General features: G+C 43.7%; 1 protein-coding gene across 4 annotated transcripts in view; it reads left to right on the top strand.

Annotated features, from left to right (window-relative positions):
- Positions 1–14,777, top strand: part of LOC147111873 (spermatogenesis-associated protein 13-like) — a 398,934-nt gene that overhangs the window by 340,470 nt on the left and 43,687 nt on the right. The window contains exon 1 of one of the 4 annotated variants that reach the window (XM_085999217.1): positions 3,418–3,644. The exons of the other annotated variants lie outside the window; for them this stretch is intronic. Coding sequence (XP_085855343.1) covers positions 3,590–3,644 — 55 coding nt within the window. The 5' untranslated portion in view covers positions 3,418–3,589. Of the gene's footprint in view, positions 1–3,417; positions 3,645–14,777 lie in introns of those variants that run through there. 4 annotated transcript variants of the gene reach the window in all.

Raw genomic sequence — 14,777 nt, 5'->3', positions numbered from 1 at the left:
AAGAGGTGAGGGGGACCCGAGTAGGACTGGAAGAAAGAATGTTCCACATCACCCACAAAAAGGCAGGCATAGCTAGGACCCATGCAGGTTCCCATAGCAACACCTTTTATTTGGAGGAAGTGAGTGGAGTCAGAGGAGAAGCTTTTCAATGCAAGAACAAGTTTAGCCAGGCAGAGGAGGGTGGTGGTGGATGGGGACTGGTTGGGCCTCTGTTCAAGGAAGAAGTGGAGCACCCTCAGGCCTGGTGGGGGATGGAGGTGTAGAAGTTTTGGACGTCCATGGTGAAAAGGAGACGGTTAGGGCCAGGAAACTGTTAAAGTGGTGGAGGGCGCAGAAGAGTCACGGATGTAGTTGGGAAGAGACTGGACAAGGGGAGAAAAAATAGTCAAGATAGGAAAAAATCAGTTCAGCAGGGCAAGAACAGGCTGAAACGATGGGTCTAGCCTGTTTGTGGATCTTGGATAGGAGGTAGAAGAGGGGTTGGTGGAATATGAGGTTGGAGGCCGTGGAAGGAAGATCTCCAGAGGAGATGAGGTCAGTGACAGTCTTGGAAACGATGACGTGATGTTTGGTAGTGGATGACTTTTGAATTCTATACCCCTAGAAATAAATCCCAGTGCTTTGATAGCATTTTTAATTGCTTTTCTGACCTGCGATGCTGCTTTTAATGATTTGTTCACTTGTATCCCTAGATCCCTTTGCCCTTCTACCCCATTCAGTTTCTTATTTTCTAAGGTGTAGATGATGTTTCTATTTTTACTACCAAAGTGCATCACCTCACCTTTATGTTAAAGTTAATTTACCACTTAACTGCCCAGTCTGCAAGTTTCCTAATATCTTCCTGTGTTATGTTGCATTCTCCTTCAGTTATAGTCATAGAGTCAAAACGGCACAGAAGGAGGCCATTCAGCCCATTGAGTCCGTGCCGGCTCTCTGTAGAGCAATCCAATCAGTCACATTCCCCAGCTCTATCCCCGTAGCCCTGCAAGTTTATTTCCCTCAAGTGCCTATCCAGTCTCCCCTTGAAAACATTGAGTGTCTCCGCTTCCACCACTTCTGTCGGCAGCGAGTTCCAGGTCTTCACCACTCGCTGTGTAAAAAAGTTTTCCCTCGCATCCCCCCCTGTATCTCTTGCCCAAAACCAGTGTTACCAATACCCCCCAGTTTGGTATCATCTGTAAATTTTGATATTGAGTTACTTGTTCCCAAGACAAATCATTAATGTAAATTATGAATAACAGTTGTCCCGGCACTGATCCATGTGGAACACTACTTTCTACCTTTCTCCAATCTGATTAACAAACCTTTATCCCTACTCTCTGATTTCTAATTTTTTAGTTAATTTGCTGTCCAGTCAGCTATTTGTCCCCTGACTCCACATGCCTTAACTGTGTGGTACCTTACCAAAGGCCTTTTGAAAATCCAAGTATATGACATCTACTGCATTACCCTTGACTACTCTTTCCATCAGAATTCTGTCAGGTTAGTTAAGCATGACTTAGCCTTTTGGAATCCATGCTAAATATTTTTAATTGTATTTTCTGTCTTCTATCACTTTTAGTATAGATTTCAGTATCTTTCCTATCATTGCACCATTAAAGTAGCTGCTAATAGCACAGACATTCTAAATTAGTAGTCAAAATATGTACGGTTTAATGACCAACTTTAATCAATGTATTTTTATCTGTTACTACATTTTTTAGATCTGTTTATGCAGTGGCATTGGTGAGGCGGGGGTGGGGGGCAGGGTGGAGTGACAGACAGCCAGATGACATGTCAACAGGCCTTTGTGTTAGAGGATTAAAGGAGTTTGATGCTCTCCATTAACTATTTTCCTGCTCCTGTAAGTGCTATGTATGTCCTCCTATCAGCCCAACTGACACTGGGAAATAAACATGTGGGAAATTACAGACATGAAACCACTTGGATATCGATCCGCCTGAAAAAAAATAACTTATTTTCAAGCAATCCAGTGATATCAGAAGTTGACCTGAAACAATTAAGTGGGGAAAAATGGCAAGGGGATATGAAAGGCAGCATATGTTAGCTAATAGCAATTCGACCACTTGTACCATGAGGTGATTTTGTGATTAATTTGATTTGGAAGGGCTATCATGACTGGCAAGATGAGGTGCATTTTAAATTATATGCAAGTGAAAGTTTTTCCTCTGTCCCAGTGGTCAGGTGTGTATTACAGTGCAGGCTTGTCCAAGACTTGTCATTTTTCAAAATTGATCCATGTTATGAGTTACTCCATTAAATCTATTTTACCATCTGTAAGATTATGGAGTTTTGTGTAGATATACTCGAATGAAATCTTCCAAGGGCATCATCTGTTTCTAGGATGAATATATTTGGACAGTCATGTATGTGAAGTGTGCATTGAGCAGTTTTCTGTTTATTATAACTTTGCTGTCTGTAATCTCCTGGAGTCTTTGGGATATTCATTATCTGTGTGCGATAAACTGTCTGCTAGAAACCTTCTGATAAACAAACATATTTGGAATGCAGAAATTGATTTTAACAATTCCACTTAATTTAGGTGGTTATATCTAGTTTGATAAGACTTTAACCATTTAACTAGATAAAGGAAGATACAGTATATCTTAGAGTGAAAAATTAAACTTTTTCAGGTTTATACATTGTGCATGAAGACCTCAGTTCTTTTAAAGTTTTGTATAATTTACATTGTTTAGTACAACTTGCATTGTAAATTACTGTATGATCCGTGTGTAATTTGAAAAAAATCTAGCTCTGATCTATTCTCATTGAGCTATGATTTGTTACCAAGTCTGTCAGCTGGGTGCAATTTTGGAACTGACGAAAATGTTAAGAGAAATGTGAATTTACACATTATCAGCTTTTTTTGGGAATCACATGAGTTGTATGCTGATGAAACATCATTAATAATGCAGTGCAGCATTTAGCTTCTAATTCATATTCAGCTCTGCTTCAGCTCGTAGCAGTCAGATCTTTGCAGGGGGTTATTATGGTGCGTTGCAGTAGATGCTTAAAGGAGGGGGGTTTCTGGACATGTCAAGAAAGAAATTGGCTTTTGGAATTCGGATTTGCTGATTTAACTAATGTAAAATTTGATTGCGAAGGGGCTCCATTCTGGAACACTACCCACTTAGGTTTTGAAGTTTTATATTTTTGTTTTCTTAGTCAATAACACAAATCTTATCCAGTTCAAAAGTTTAGTTGCTCTTCAGAAATTGATCTCTAAACTTCCAAAAATTTTGTTCCACATTTCCTGAGAGAGGTTATTAGGATGGCATAACTTTAAAAGATGTGTTTGGCATTGCCCATTTCCTAGCTATTTCAGTAGCTTTTTTCATTCAATAACCTCCCTAGAGTTACCCCATGACATCACAGAAAAAAACCTCTAAGTAGTCGATGTGTAGTGAGCAGTGGGCCCTTGGTGTTGGATCAGTGTCTGGCCTGATGAAACCGGCAGGCAATCGAGCCAATGATTGAACCTTTGCAGAGGTTCAAATACATAGGATTTGCTGTGGAAGGAAACAGCAACAATGTCTTTAAGCTAAATCAGCTGCTTTGCCAGCTAAACTCATAGAATTCATATGCCAGAATGGTAGCAAGGGGAGAATTGACGAGGTTTTGGAGTCTAGAGAGTCTGCAGCTTGGTATGTATGGCACAAATGTACTGCTGATTTGCATGAAGCTGTGAAAATTAAAGCTAAAGGTCACATGGGGGGAAGCATTTATGTAACTCACAATAAAGATAAAGCACAGAAGAAAATGTGAAGAGTTGATTTAAGATATTGTGCTCTGAATTTATTCATTTGGAAGTGAAGAATCAGAGAATCCAAGATCTAAGGATATAAATTTATGAAAATGTGCTGGACGTCTTGCTCTTGGAAACAAAATGCCAATGACTAAGCATGTATGGCAAGGCTGCACTTATTCTGATGACCAGTTAATGTTAATAATTACTACCCAGTGGTATTTTAATTATAGTATTGTTACTCAGAGAAATAACTAGATCCATAACACAATTTGATACAAAAGTAAAGGTTTTATAGGTCATTTTCTTAACACTGAAAACCTTTAGATGTGGCCCTGCTAGTTACCACAGTTCAAAATTTCTTCTGTCTAAGGCTTTCAGCATACAGCATTTGATACTCGTAATTTTTTGGGAAACGCATGCCGTGCACGACGTGATTGAACTAAACTAATCATTGAGTTATTTTATTTGAGAACATTTGCCATTCTAATAAATCTGAGTTGTTATAGTGTGGGAAGATAGTGACCGATATCTTGGAATATACACAGATTGTTTGTGGGAGGGACAGAAAGAAGAGGATGGCGTGAATAAATGGATAAGTCAAATGCGCTTTTTTCCTAGAAGCAGAGTTTTAATTATAAAAAGGCAATGTCCTTATACCCACGAAGCGAGAACAGCTTTTGTTATGATGACATAATATGCAAGATGATGTTTTTATAATGTGCTTAGCAATACGGCATTGCAGCGTTTGGTTAACAATTCTAAAGAAACTGCTGGTGCAGGTATTGCTCCTTTTAAAGAGCCATATTATGGGTGTGCACTAAAGACTGAATATACGTATTTAAGTAAAAAGACAGTAAATTGTTTTTTAAAATCTGAAAGTGAAAATCCAAAATATTCTCAATATTGAGAAAGACTCTGACTATAAATTAATCGACTGAAAAACCTAAGGCGGCCCTGAAATTATGCTGTGGGTTACTAACATATAGGGCTGAATCTTAATGTGGAAGAACACGTGGGTTTAGGAGCGAGTGGGGGGTTAAAACCAGCAAAATTGATAGAGCGTCGGGAAGCCGGCTCCAACCCACCGACCTCCACATTTGACTCCAGCGTGTTACGCTGCCTCCGCCAAGTCCCTCGGGAGAGGTGAGTTGTCAATTTCCATATGCTAACCACTCAATTAGAGTGATATTGATGCACTGTTTTTACTTTAACATCGGGTCCACGGGTTTCCCGGGCTTCCTGAAACTCACCAGTAAAACCGAGGCGAGTACACAACAGCAACTGAGGGGGCTGAAGCAATCTGAGTCAACGATGCCAATAAATACTCATTACTCACAGCTGCTTTGTTACCTGCTAGTGGGAAAGGGTTTGTTCACATTACTTTTGCTGAGAAGTTACTTTCTACAATTTAGTGGTTACTTTCTACACTTTGGAGGTTTGCTCTATCACATCAGGATGGGTGCAGCTTATGATGCCTTAGATTGGACCTCAGATGAGGACCAAATTGACCAGCAACAGCACCTGCAACAGCCTGCTGCTCACAGACTTGTAGCCGTACAGCAGAGAGAGGGGCAGCTGGCAGGAGGCACTACCCACGAAACAGGGTCTAACAGGCAGAGGATCAGTTTCCTGGACATATCTGAACACCAGTGTCTCGGGAGGCTCAGGTTGTCATGTCAGGTGATGTCTGCAGCCTCCTAGAAGAAGACCTACTGCCTGCTGGACCTGGTGGCCATGCATTACCAGTGGCTGTCACCACCACCCTCACCTTTTTTGCCTCCAGATCCTCCCAGGGCTCTGCCGCAGATGTATCCAGGATCTCCCAGTCGGCTGCGCACAAATGCATAAGACAGGTGACTGATGGGTTGTTTGCCAGGGCCGGCAATTATGTCAACTTTGCCACTGATGATGCCAGTCAGAATGAGCGGGCGCTCAGCTTTGCAGCTCTGGCTAGCTTACCACAGGTGCAAGGCGTCATCGACTGCACACACGTGGCAGTCCGGGCAATCCCAGAACAATCGGGACTATTCGTCAACCACAAGGGCTTCCACTCCAATGTGCAGCTGGTGTGCAACCACAAAAAGATCTTTATGCAGGTGTGTGCAAGATTCCCTGGTAGCTGCCATGAGGCTTTTGGCCTGCGGCAGTCCAAGTTCCCTGATCTCTTTGGATCTGGAAGCAGACTTGAGGGGTGGCTGCTAGGCGACAAGTGATACCCACTGAAAACTTGGCTCCTGGCACCCATCAGAAATCCAACCACTGAAGCCCTATAGCGCTACGATGAATGCTATATTGCCACCAGACGTGTGATTGAACAGGCCATCGGCATGCTAAAGATGCACTTCAGGTTCCTGGACAGATCTGGAGGCACCCTTCAGTATGCACCAGCCAGGGTCTCCAGAATGGTTGTGGCATTGCGCAACAGCGAGGCTTGGACCTGCAGGAGGAACATGGCGAAGAGCTCATATCCTCCTCGGACGATTCGGAGGGGGAAGAGGAAGAAGAGGAGAAGGGCGGTGAAGGCAATGTGCCCCCATTTGCACACATTGCTGCCAGGGATGCCCTTATTAATGGAAGGTTCACTTAGGTTGCACCAGTGCATCCATGTCACCAGAAAATGCAACGGCCACTTTCCCCCGTCCCCCTCCACCCCGCCCCCGCCCATTCCACTGACATAAAGCAATCCTGTAACCAACCAACTACCCCTTCAACATCCCCCATTGGTCCCTATGAATTCATGCCCTCACATTCATCATCAAGCAAGTTAAAGGGCCATTTAGCACCTAGTACCCAAGAATGGACCAGATGGGAAAATGGTGAAAAAGAATAACACACATGTGATTTGAATAAATTTTTTAAAAAACTTATCAACAAAACATTTTCTCAGACACCCTACAACTACAAAGCCTTACTCTTCCATTTTTTGCTACGCCTACATGGTGCAATCTGTGTGGCTTCAGCAGAGGTAGAGGCAGGCTGCTCAGATCCCTGCTGTGACTGCTGAGATGCTCTTGGCTGACGCCCTATGCGTTTTTGAGCCCGTGAGGGCCCCGCCAAAGACTGTTCCACCTGCACTCGTGCAAGGGCAGACTCGGCCATCAGGAGACAAGGCAGCATGAGGGCTGTGGGTGAGAAGTCGAAGCACTTTGAGTGGAGTCCCCACTTCCATGATCCCTTTCGCCATCATCCCTCTCATGGCCCAGCCGCACTTCACTGCTACCACTATGCTGAAGAACACTGGTGCAGATCAGTACAGCCCTGTAAGGCGAAGGCTAAGGTATCTGTCAACTTATTTAAGGTGGCAGACATATTGGCATCCAGAGCCTGCACGGTGGTGGGGAAGGCATGCATGGACTCATTTGATTGGAGTGTATGATGGTCCATGGTGCTGGCCACTCTATCCTTGGAAGAACACATCATATCACTGGCCTTTTAAACCCCTCATCTTTGAGGTGGACTGCTCCAATCTCTCTGCAATTGCGTGAATTCCACTTTGAAGGCCTGTCAGTACATTGCACAATGTCTGCTGCTGCTCAATGATTCTCCTCTTCGTCGACAGCCCCAGAGGTACAGCATCTGTGTCCAGCTGAGCAGAGCTTGGAGAGGGCTGTGCCCTCTGATGTGGCCTCTCCACTGCTGTCCCGGTCTCCACCATCTGCTCTTGCTCACTTGTGAAGTGTGCGTCACCAGCTGAAAACCCAACTATCTGCCTTATTGGTCCCACCGAAGTGGGAGTATCTGAGCTGGTGCCTGGTCTGTACGATTCCTGTGTCAGTGCACCCTTGGAAGGACTCTGCTCCCCTGAGGAATCACCGTCAGCGACCTCCACCGACTGCTGCTGCATGCGTGAAGGCCCTGTGTGAGATAAAAGACATGAATTAATCCTGGCATACTAAGAATATGCTGCAAGTTGTCATGAAGCTGATCATATTCCACTCACTGTTGAAATCAAGGCAAGGTGACTGAGTGCCATATGACGTGGGTGACTTTAATTTAATTGTATTACCAGGTAGCTGGGAGCTCCCCATCTCCAATGGCCAGGGACGCTGAATCTCCACCGATCTGCGTTTGTCAGCTGAGATGTTTGGAGTGTCTCTCCCTCTCCCCGATATTCTGTGGATGCTGAAACTCCTGATCTGCATTTGTCAGCTGTGAGATGTTTGGAGGGGCCCCTCCCATTCGCTCCCTCGCCGATATTCTGTGCTCCTTTCTCATGCAAGAAGGGAAAGAAATGTATGAGTGAGTGTAATGGCATGTGTTCATCCGATGGATGGAGTGCATTTGGTGAGGGTGACTGAGGGAGAGGCATGACGTTGCATAAGGATGAAGGTAAGTGGGAGTGGTGGATGGATAGATGGGGCTGTGAGGAAGTGCATAGAAAGAGGAGAGTAAGTGGGTATGAGGAGTGATGTGCTGGAGTAAACATAGAAACATAGAAACATAGAGATAGGAACAGGAGTAGGCCATTCGGCCCTTCGAGCCTGCTCCGCCATTCAATGAGATCATGGCTGATCTTCGTCTGAGATCATAGCTGATCTTACCAGTTCAGTACCCCGTCCCCGCCTTTTCTCCGTAACCCTTAATCCCCTTAGCCTTCAGAAATATATCCAATTCTCTCTTGAAAATATTTATTGAATTAGCCTTCACAGCCCTCTGTGGCAGGGAATTCCACAGGCTCACCACTCTGAGTGAAGAAATTCTTCCTCATCTCTGTTTTAAATGATTTGCCCGCTATTTTTAGACTGTGGCCCCTGGTTCTGTGCTTCCCGGCCATTGGAAACATTCTCTCTGAATTCAGCCTGTCCAGGCCTGCCATAATTTTATATGTTTCGATGAGATCCCCTCTCAATCTTCTAAACTCCAGTGAGTACAAGCCCAAACTATTTAATCTCTCTTCGTAGGTCATTCCCGCCATTCCAGGTATCAGCCTGGTGAATCGCCGTTGCACTCTTTCCATGGCAAGAACATCCTTCCGCAGATGGGGCGACCAAAACTGTACACAATACTCCAGATGCGGTCTCACCAGCACCTTGTACAGCTGTAGTAAGGTATCCCTATTCCTATACTTGAACCCCCTTGATATGAAGGCCAACATACCATTTGCCCTCTTAATCGCCTGTTGCACCTGCATGCTCTCCTTCAGTGACTGGTGCACAAGAACACCCAGGTCCCTCTGCACTTCCCCATCTCCCAATCTATTGCCATTTAGATAATAATCTACCCTCCTGTTTTTACCCCCAAAGTGGATAACCTCGCATTTATCCACATTATAGTGCATCTGCCACGTATCCGCCCATTCCCCCAACCTGTCCAAATCGCACTGTAGCCTCCTGACATCCTCATCAGAGCCCACCCCTCCTCCTAGTTTAGTGTCGTCAGCGAATTTGGAAATATTGCATCCAATTCCCTGATCCAGATCATTTATATATATTGTGAACAGCTGGGGTCCCAGGACAGATCCTTGCGGCACCCCGCTGGTCACTGCCTGCCACTCCGAAAACGAGCCGTTTATTCCAACTCTCTGTTTTCTATCCGCCAGCCAGTTCTCTATCCACGTTAATACTTTGCCCCCAATCCCATGAGCCTTAATTTTGCATGATAATCTTTTGTGTGGAACCTTATCGAAGGCTTTCTGGAAGTCAAGGTACACCACATCCACTGGCTCTCCCCCATCTATTTTACCAGTTACTTCCTCAAAAAATTCCAGCAGATTAGTCAAACACGATTTACCCTTTGTAAATCCATGTTGACTCTGTCCGATCCTTTCCCCATTTGTCAAGTGCTCCGCTATTTTATCCTTAATAATGGACTCTAGCATTTTGCCCACAACCGATGTAAGGCTTACTGGTCTATAATTCCCTGCTTTCTCTCTACCCCCCTTTTTAAATATTGGGGTAACATTAGCTACCCTCCAATCCACGGGTACTGTTCCCGAGTCAATGGAGTTCCGGAAGATGATCCTTAGAGCATCTGCTATCTCCAGGGCCACCTCCTTAAGTACCCTAGGATGTAGTTTATCAGGCCCCGGGGATTTGTCGGCCTTCAGTCCCCTCAACTTACCCAACACCATATCCCTAGAGATACTAATTTCTGTCAGCTCCTCCCTCTCATTAGTCCCTATGTTTGCCGATATTCCTGGGAGGTTATTTGTGTCCTCCTTTGTGAATACAGAACCAAAGTATGAGTTTAATTGGTCTGCCATTTCCTTATTCTCCATTATATATTCTCCCGAATCGGACTGCAAGGGACCGACTTGGGATTTTACCAGTCTTTTCCTCCTGATATACCGATAAAAGCTTTTGCAGTCTGTCTTTATGTTTGCTGCAAGTTTACTTTCGTATTCTATTTTCCCCTTCCTGATTAATCCCTTTGTCCTCTTTTGCTGTATCCTGTACTGCCCCCAATCTTCCGGTCTGGTGCTTTTTTTTGCCAGTTGATATGCCCTTTTTTTTGATTTTATGCTGTCCCTAATTTCCCTCGTTATCCACGGTTGAGTCACCTTTTTAGGTTTATTTTTATGCCAAACCGGTATAAACATGTTCTGGAATTCTTCCATTCTATCTTTGAATGCTTGCCATTGTCTATCCACTGTCAATCCCCCCAGAAACACCACCCAATCAATCTTACCCAATTCCCGTCTCATACCCTCGTAATTCCCTTTATTTAAGTTCTGGACCTTAGTCTCTGATTCAATTTCCTCACTCTCCATCTCGGCTGAGAGCTCGATCATATTATGATCGCTCTGACCCAAGGGGCCTCGTACAAGAAGATTGCTGATAAGTCCCTTCTCATTGCACAATACCCAGTCTAAAATGGCCTGATCTCGAGTCGGCTCCTCGACATATTGGTCCAGATAACCGTCCCGAAAACATTCCAGGAATTCCTCCTCCTCAGAATTTTTACTAATTTGGGTAGTCCAATCAATATGTAAATTAAAGTCACCCATGATGACAGCTGTGCTCTTATCGCACGCTTCTCTAATTTCCCTTTTTATGCCTTCCCTCACCTCCATATTACTATTTGGAGGCCTATATATCACACCCACTAACGTTTTCCTCCCCTTGCTATTTCTCATTTCTACCCATACAGATTCCGTTTCATCCGAGTTAATATCCTTCCTTTCCATTGCATTAATCCCCTCCTTTACCAGCAATGCTACCCCACCTCCCCTACCTTTTTGCCGATCCTTCCTAAATATTGTATATCCCTGGATGTTAAGTTCCCAGCCTTGACAAGGCAGAGTGGGGTCATGCGCACAGCAGGATGTAGGTTAATGTGCCACTGTACTCTCCTTTCCTGACCTGCATAGGTTATTAAAGCGCTTTCTTCACTGAAACCAGGAGCATGACACCATGCTCCTGACCTCCTCTGCTACCTCCAACCACGCTGCCTTAGTTTCCGCTGCATGCCTCTTCCTCCCGTTGGTAGGGAAGAGGGTCATTCTCAGACTCCTCACAGCAACCAGCAGTGCATCCAGGGAGGCATCGGTGAAATGAGGCGCAGCCTTTGCTCATCTGGACTCCATTCTGGCACTTCCTTTTCTTTGGTTCCCAGCTCCAAACTCCTTCAAATTGCCTGTTTGGAGTGTCCCTTTAAATACTGTAGTTGAGATCGCGTCATGTAGGTCCACATCACGCCCGCTGCCGCTGATTGGACTGGCAACCTGGAAGTAAAATTATAATGAGGTGGCTCAGTTAAAAAGCCACTGACAGACGCACTGCACTTGCCTCCGGGTTTCCCATGCGCTATCGGACACCCCCGCTCTCAGCATGTTGCAGAATTAAAATCTGGGCCATAAATGCTTAATACCTTTGTCTGAAATTCTTATATCCGTTACTTTAGTGGAGGCATTAATGCATGTATTCTAAACAGGCTAATGTCGCCACTAAAATAACAGAAAAAATATCAGATGGATATACTAATCATTCATGTGTTAATAACCCACTATGTAATTTGAGGGCCATGAAAATTACAGTGCAGCACTTAATCTGTAAAATCCAGTTAAGATTTCAGATGAGAGTTGTTTATTACAGTTTTTCTATGAAGATTCTTATTTAATAGCAACTTTCCCTAGTGCAGTTAATTTGAACTAGTCTGACGAACAAACGCGTACCTCTGGTATCTTAGCAACAGTACCAGTTTCCGCTATGCTTATCTGGCTTGACATTTGCATTCCCTGGTGCTTGATAAGTAGGCCAGAAGCTCCCTAAACCCACATTTATCTCTTCTCTGACATCCTGCAGTTGTTGAACTGTTGGATGGATTTTACATTTTCTTGTTACAGAATTAGAAGATAATGCTATAATGGTCCCAACCCAATTTTTTTTTACAATTTTGATGTGACGTGAATCATTTCAATTTAGATTCATGTGGTAAATATATATTCCAAATGTATTCATTTCTAGTTTTAATAATGCTTTTGGAACAAGAAAGAGAGAGACTACTTAATGTTTATTTTAAAAATTCTATACTTAGGAGTTTTGAATCTATGGTACTGCACTGCATCATGTTTGATTCTATTTATCAACACTGTGCAGAACCATTTATATGCACATTGTTTTTTGGCTCATATCAATTAAGTTGATTTAAGGGCCCAGACTAAATTACTTTTAGATTGTTTTGTCTCTGCTGGATATTTGATGTAACACTCTAAATCAGTTCTTTCATCTACTTGTTTAAATAAATATACAAGTTGAGCTAAAATAGTGTTTTCTGGATAAGAGTATTTAGGAGAACCTATTCAAATAATTTTGACACTTAAAGCCAATCCTCAAATAAAAGCTGATTTTATCCTTTGAAAAAGTTTATCTTTGAATCAAAGGGAAGCCTATTCAGAAGCAGCGGAACAACTGATTGCAATTCCTTATTCATTCCTTACATGAGAGAACTTTGGGACAAATCTTCCTGGAAAAATAGCAGCGTGTTAACAGCACACGCCATTATTAATGTGCAAATCAGCCAGCAAGTTCAGGGGATGAAGAGATACTCCGTGAGTTGCAAGTCTCCAGAACTTGCTGGCCAATTTACTCTACCTCTCTCAAATGGCACCTTGCCCTTAGCCTCCCCGATATTTTTAAGAACTTGCTGGAATTGCACATTAATTGCTTATTAAACTCTCCGCAAAAAGTTAGGGCTCATAATTAATAGCGCAAGTACCCTTTTAACAATGTGATAATTGTTAATGCAATGCCAATCAATCTCTCCGGCCAAAAAAGGGGAGAATTTAAACTGTTGAATCTCATTCCTGCATGTAGTAAATTGTTGTTGGATTTTTTAAAATTCACATTTAAATTTTTAAAATTCTTTTCCTTTGTCTCTCTCTTAAGCCAATCTTTCTTTCCATCTCTTTATTTCTTTTTCTGTACCTGATTTGACTCTAATTCACCCACTCTAGTTCACCCTCCTTCTCCGTTGTTCCTCTGTTTCTTTCTCAATTTTAAAATGTCATTGGTTTAGGAAATAGACTGTTTGTCCTACCATTCCCCAAGGTCCGAGGTGCCCTGTAGCCCTTGCAGCACCGTTATTAGCTCGCACTTCTAGCAAGTTACGGCGCAAAAATGTTTTGAGCTGAGGGGTGCAGTAAAAAGTCTGACTAATGGTGCACGCTGCGAGATGCCCCCTCCAGCAAGATTTAGCCCATGAAAACAAGAGTTTCTTTCAGACCTTTAGTTTAGAACTAAACTTTTGTTCTAGCCATTTTGTAGTAGCCTATATTGTGTTACTGATGGCACTTGTTATGCCTTTTGCTCGACCCAGTAACATTGTTGCTTCTGAGTCACGTGGTTATGGATTCAAGCCCTTCTCCAACTTGATCACATAATGTAGGCTGTAGGTTTTCAACTTGAGATTTCTAGAACCTAGGACGACCAGAAAGTGAGGTCATCGGACTTCATCCTGAAATCTTCAGATTTCTGTCCAGTCATCATATTTCTTGGTTTACAGACTTACTGGACATAATCTTTGCTGCTGTATACCAAAAAAATGTTTTCTCTAATGATGGCACTGTTTGCTTTTGGATAGCTGATGCTAACTTTCAGAAGTTAGAAGAGTTCTCAGGAGTATAATTTTTGTAGGAAAAGTTTGGACACCACTAAGCTAAGCCACAATCCAGTGTAGAATTGAAGGAATGCTGCATTGTCGATAATCCCATCCTTTGGATGACGCGTTAAATCAGTGGACATTCAATGGCATTACCATCGCCGAATCCTCCCCCATCAACATCCTGGGAGTCACCATTGACCAGAAACTTAACTGGACCAGCCACACACATACTGTGGCAACAAGAGCAGGTCAGAGGCTGTGTATTCTGCGGTGAGTGTCTCACCTCCTGACTCCTTTCCATCATCTACAAGGCACGAGTAAGGAGTGTGATAGAATACTCTCCACTTGCCTGGATGAGTGCAGCTCCAGCAACACTGAAGAAGCTCGACACCATCCAGGACAAAGCAGCCCGCTTGATTGGCACCCCATCCACCACCTTAAACATTCACTCCCTCCACCACTGGCTGCAGTGTGTACCATCTACAAGATGCACTGCAGCAACTCGCCAAGGCTTCTTCGACAGCACCTCCCAAACCCGCGATCTCCCACCTAGAAGGACAAGGACAAGGGCAGCAGGCGCGTGAGAGCACCATCACCTCCAAGTTCCCCTCCCAAGTTACACATCATTCTGACTTGGAAATATATTGCCGTTCCTTCATTGTCGCTGTGTCAAAATCCTGGAACTCCCTCCCTAACAGCACTATGGGAGTACCTTCACCACATGGACTGCAGCGGTTCAAGAAGGCGGCTCACCATCACCTTCTCAAGGGCAATTAGGGATGGGCGATAAATGCTGGCCTTGCCAGCGACGCCCACATCCCAAGAACAAATTTTAAATAAAGGTTGATATGCTCTCATGGCATTCCTCAGAGAGCAATAAGTTCTCCCAGTGTTCCAGTCAGCATTGTTCCACTCAAAATCACACATAATTGGTCATTCATCTGTTTGCTATTGTGGGCCATTGTACAAAATGGTTGCCATATTTGCT

The sequence above is a fragment of the Somniosus microcephalus genome, chromosome 10 (genome assembly GCF_052327205.1).
Source record: "Somniosus microcephalus isolate GS21.2 chromosome 10, FLI_Smic_1.0, whole genome shotgun sequence".
Classification (NCBI taxonomy): domain Eukaryota; kingdom Metazoa; phylum Chordata; class Chondrichthyes; order Squaliformes; family Somniosidae; genus Somniosus; species Somniosus microcephalus.
The sequence above is the reverse complement of the archived record's forward strand: the minus strand, read 5'-3'. Positions and strand labels throughout refer to the sequence as shown.